The following is a 5,362-nucleotide window of genomic DNA, read 5'->3' as shown; positions in this document are numbered from 1 at the left end:
TCCAGTTTCTCCCACAGTTTCCCCACCCCCCTGTCTTCCTTTGACCTCCCCTTACTCTGCCCGTTGTTACAAGTTTTTGTTCCCTGGAATCTCTCCCTGGCCTTTTCTCTTCCAGTTCTGTGGCTCTGACCATTGTCTATACTTTGACCCAATCACTCCTCTGAGCTCCAAACTTGTGAGGTGCCTGCTCAACATCTCCACTTGGATGTCCCCACAGGCACCTTACATCCAACCTGTCCAAGACTAAAGTCATGACCATTCCAAACCCCTCTCTAATGACTCTTCCATCCACACAGTCGCTCAAGCCAGAAATGTGTTCTTTCCTTTTCCTCTCCCGGTATATCAATCAACCAGGGACTAAGTAAGTCCTCATTATCTCTCCTATTTGTCTATTTCTTTCCATCACCATTATCACTGTCCTGACCTGGGCTTGGGTTGTCTCTCCCCTGAACTGTTAAGTTCACATCTCATAGCTGTCTGGTCCCCCATCATTCCTCTACACCAGGGTTTCTCAACTCAGCACGATTGACATCTTGGACCAGTCAGCTCTTTGTTGTGGTGCATTATAGGATCCCCGGCCTATACCCACTAGGTACCAGTGGCATCCCACCCATTGTAACAATAAAAATGTCTCTGGACATTGCCAAATGTCCCCTCCAGAGGGCAAAATCACCTCACGCTGTGGACCAGTGCTCTACACTGATGGTCCAAAGTATTTTTGAGAAAACAAATATCATCAGATTACTCCTCTACTCAGAAAGCTTCAATGTTCCCTAAAGAAAAAGCTCACACCTCTTGGCTTGGCTGGACTTTTCACTGTCTGGTCTCCCTGCACAGTCTCATCTCCCACTCTCCCATCTCACACCCTCAAACAAGTCATCCTCTCCCACTCTGTGCATGTCACCTCTGCTTGGTACCTTCCCCTGTCCCGTCCCCTCATAAACTGCTTACCCTTTAAGTCTGAGCTCAAGGATCCTCACCTTTGGGAAGACATTCATATTTCCTTTCTGTATCTCACATATATCCCCATCATGGATGTTTTCTTTGTTTCTTTGCACATGAATCTCCCCTCTACATTATAAACTCCATGAATTGTGTGTTTGGTGGTGTTGGGGGAGAGGGGTTGAATGATTCATTCATTACTGTATTCTGTGTCCCTAACACAATGACTGGCACCTGGTAGATACTCTAAATGTATGCTGAGTGAATCAAATATTAAGACTTCTTGTAACCATTATGGACACCCACTGGTTATTTTTATGCCTGCTTCCCTATGGTTACTAACAGTAAACTCCAGGAAACCACCTGGAGAGTTGCCCTCTTGCTTCAGGCACTAGTGAGGAGAAAGAAGTTTGGAAGCCCTAGCCCATTGGTCCTGGGCCAAGAGGGACAGTAAACGCATGAGAGTGTGGGTGGGAGCTGGACAGCAGCAGGCAGGCAAATAACCTAAGTCTGGCCAGAAGGGAGAGGGCCAGCCAGGCCCAAGCACTGGCCTGGAAGTCTAGGTTGACAGGGAGCCCCTGAGAAGATGTTCAGGGGTCTGGTGGACTTCTGAGACATAAAGACTTCAAGCATTAGTCTCCTAAGAAACCATCCTACCTCCAGTCTCCCCTCTGGCATCCATACTCCATGGTGCAGCCAAAGCAATAAAGACATGTCAGATTTGCCTAGAGCCCTTCATTGGCTCCCTATGGTTTTTTAAAAAATATTTTTTTAATTGATTTTTTTAGAAAGAGAGGGAGAGGAAGAGAGAAACATTGATGTGAGAGTAGTAGAAAACATTGTTCAGCTGCCACCTGCATGCTCCCTACTAGGTATGTGCTCTGATCAGGAATTGAACCCGTAACCTTTGGGTGCACAGACCAACACCCACCCTACTGAGCCACACTGGCCAGGGTTCCCTATGGTTTTTAAGATAAAGTCAAAGCTTAGAATATGGTTCCTGTCTACAATTTTGTCCCATCTCCCTCCAACTCTTTCTCATCAGCACAATTTCATCTGAACAATGAAGTCCCCTGAACACATGGTGTTCTGCAGCTCTTTCTGTAGGCCTGGAGCCCCTATTCACACACTCTATTATCCATTTGACAAAGTCTCATTGGTTCTTCAAAGGCTTGTCCTCTGGGTTTCCATAGCAGCTCATATGCAGCCTGCTACAGCACTAGCTACTGGTGTGTCTCTCCACCGAGACCGTCTCCTTTCTTTGTTCCCAGGGCCCAGCAGTGCTGGACTTATAGTGGGTAAGTTAATTCTTGACATCATAGGACACCTTTTCTCTAGACCCAATCTTAATTCCAACTACCAAGGTTGCCTGACCCAGCTCTTGCACCCTGCTCTCTCCTCTTTTCACTAACCCTTACCCTCTGCACAGACTTTGGAGCTCACAGGATAGGACCAAACCCTCTGGCATAAGTCACCATCAACAGATGCACCTAAAAGGCTTAGTTTTTGCTCTGAGCTCCCCTGTGGCCCTCGGATCCTCTCCTGCCCATAGCAGCACCCCACTGTGTACCTGTAGGAAGCAGGTTCCAGGCTGGGTGCCCTCGGGCAGTGAGGCATTGTAGAAAGTCCTCTGGAACTGAGGCTCATTATCATTCACGTCTTGCAGGGCCACGCTAACTGTGGCAGACGAGGTGAGAGGGGGCAAGCCCCCATCCGTGGCCACCACAATCAGCTGTGGCTGGGGTTCCAACTCATAGTCCAGTGAAGCAGCCGTGGTGATGATGCCTGAGGTGGGGTCGATGGAGAACCAGCGGGTGTGGCTGCCTGGGGCCAGGCTATAGGTGACCTGACCGTTGGTGCCCTGGTCAGGATCCCGGGCCGTCACCCGCACCACGAAACTGCCAGGCAGTGCAACCTCAGGCAGAGGCTCAGGTCGGTAGAGCTGGCGGTCAAAGGCAGGCACGTTGTCATTGACATCAGTGACATGTAACACAAAGGCAGCCTCAGCTCGCAGTGGGGGTGAGCCTGAGTCGGTGGCGGTAACCCGCAAGTTATAGGCATCCCGCTCCTCCCGATCCAGCTGCCGAGCCACGCACACCAGGTAGATGACGCTGTCCTGGGTGCTTAAGGCAAAGTGGCCCTCTCCACCCTCCAGGGACACGTTGACGTGGGCAAAATCACCATCGTCTGGGTCTGACACAGAGATGCGAGCAACAAGCTGGCCAGGTGGGGCGGCCTCGGACACTCGGGGGGAGCCATCTGCACTGAGGAAGATGACAGTCATGGAGGGCTGGTTGTCATTGGCATCTCGCACGTGCACGGTCACAAAAGCCGAGCCCAGCTCAGGGTGAGCCCCACCATCCCGTGCCTGCACCACCAATTCATGCACCCGCCGTTGCTCGAAGTCCAATGGCCGCTCCAGCCGCAGCAGCCCCGTGTGTGCGTCGATGGAGAAGGGTCCATCACCCTCGCTCTGTCTCCGGTTGATCTCATACGTCACAGCCCCATTGGCATCGGCATCGGCATCAGACGCATACACCTGCAAGACCGGGCTGCCGGGGGCCAGGCTCTCAGACACCACAGCGTGATAGCGGCTCTGATTGAAGGCTGGGGCATGGTCATTGATGTCCAGCAGCGTCACATCCAGCAGGGCCTGGGCCCTCCGAGGGGGTGAACCACCATCGTAGGCCTCCAGTTGCAGCATATAGTGTGAGCGGTTCTCTCGGTCCAGGTCCCCAGTAATTACCAGCTCAGGTACTGGTGCCCCATCTGGACCAGGACGTGTCTCCAGCCGGAAGTTCTCTCCAGCCCCGTCACCAGACAATGCATAGCCCTGGGTTCCTAGGCGGCCAGCGTCTGCATCACGAGCCGGCTCCAGCGGGTAGCGAGTGCCAAGAGCTGTGTGCTCAGGTATCTGCAGGGCAGCACGAGCCTGTGGGAAGGCCGGAGCATGGTCATTGATGTCAGCCACTCGTACAGTAACTTCCACGGTGGCGCCGTCAGGAGTGACTGCAGTGAAGCGGTAGCGATCCCGCTGCTCACGGTCTAAGACACGGGCTGTACGGACCACCCCGCTGTGCTCGTCGATGGCCAGGTCTGTGCCCACGCCGCTGCCCTCCTGCGCAGAGATGAAGTACATGGGAGGTGCTGCCGTGCCTGCCGGAAGCCCTGCACTGATGTCCCCGATCAGTGTGCCTGCTGGCTGCTCCTCATCAATCTGCAGGTCCAAGCTCCCGGCCTGACCCCAGGCTCCTGGCACCCTGGCCCCCAGCAGCAGTAGCAGCAGTGGGAGCAGGGGGAGGGGCCCGGGGCCCTGCATGCCAGTGCAGGAAGGCACAGTGCCCAACTCCTTCGGCATGACAGGCGCAAGACCAGATGTGACTGGGGCTCTGGCTCCAGGCCAGGCTCTGGGCCCAGCTTGATCTCAGGCTTTGGATCAGGTCCAATCTGAGCTCTGGCTCCAGTGCAGGCTCTCTGACCTGAGAGAGAATCAGAAGGGAAAAGGTCATGAGGCGGAAGGGATCAACAGTTCAGGGAGACTGGGGTTTAGGCCTCTGCTTCATGACTCCTCAGGACCCACTCATCTTTCCCTGGCGGGTTCCCTTCCCAGCCTGACCCTGCTCTCAGCAGATTGTTTTGTCCCTATTTTTCAGGTCTGAATGCCCTCAGATTCCCAAATGGGGCAGGGACTCATACTAATGGTTTTGACTTAATCCTAAAAGCAAATGGAAGCCATGAAAGTATTTTGAGAAGGGATGTGCCAAGATCTGACTTACATGTTGTGAAGATGGTTATCTTAGGACAGCGCTTGTAACACACTTGTGGGAGCCCAGGCGCTGGCATTGCTTTGATGGTGACTTGGATGAGTGTTAGCAATGAAAATGACAGTAGTGGAAAGGTCTGCAGAAGTGGCTAGGTCTGCAGGAGGTAGAATAGACAGAGCTTGGTGACTGTTTGAAGGCAAAGGAAGAGGTAGTGGGAGAAGTCAGGTATGATGGACAAATTTCTGGCCTGAACCATGAGCTGGACAAAGGTATCTTTAACTGGTCAGGGAGAGAGACAGACAGAAAGCCAGAGAGGGGAGGTGCTCTGAGGCTAAGAAGAGCCAGGGTTTCAAATGTTGCTGAAGTTTAAGAAGGAGGAGACCTAAAGCCTCAAGATGGCATTTAGTGACTAAGTGAGAGGAACTCTCTCTGAAAGGTTGATTCATTTATTCCAATTTCTCACTTCTCACACCCTCCACCCTCTATGAAGTGAGGCTTCCTCTCCTATGACATTGCTTTCACTAAGCTCCCACTCATTTCTATATCCTACATCTAATGGGCACTTTTTTAATCCTCCTCTTACTGTATCCTTCTGGAACACTGGATTAGTGGTCATTGGCTTCTTGCAGCCTACTCGTCTTGGCTTCACATGGCGA

The 5,362-nt window shown here is 52.5% G+C and overlaps 1 protein-coding gene across 1 annotated transcript in view; it reads right to left on the bottom strand.

The window, feature by feature from the left end:
• DCHS1 (dachsous cadherin-related 1) overlaps positions 1–4,417 on the bottom strand; it is a 20,708-nt gene extending 16,291 nt beyond the window's left edge. Inside the window, exon 1 of the mRNA XM_006770072.2 lies at positions 2,513–4,417. Coding sequence (XP_006770135.1) covers positions 2,513–4,300 — 1,788 coding nt within the window. The 5' untranslated portion in view covers positions 4,301–4,417. The remainder of the gene's footprint in view (positions 1–2,512) is intronic.
• Positions 4,418–5,362: the final 945 nt, after the last annotated feature.

The sequence above is a fragment of the Myotis davidii genome, unplaced genomic scaffold (genome assembly GCF_000327345.1).
Source record: "Myotis davidii unplaced genomic scaffold, ASM32734v1 scaffold484, whole genome shotgun sequence".
Taxonomy (NCBI): Eukaryota; Metazoa; Chordata; class Mammalia; order Chiroptera; family Vespertilionidae; genus Myotis; species Myotis davidii.
Note: the sequence above shows the minus strand (reverse complement) of the source record. Positions and strands in the feature narration are given on the sequence as shown.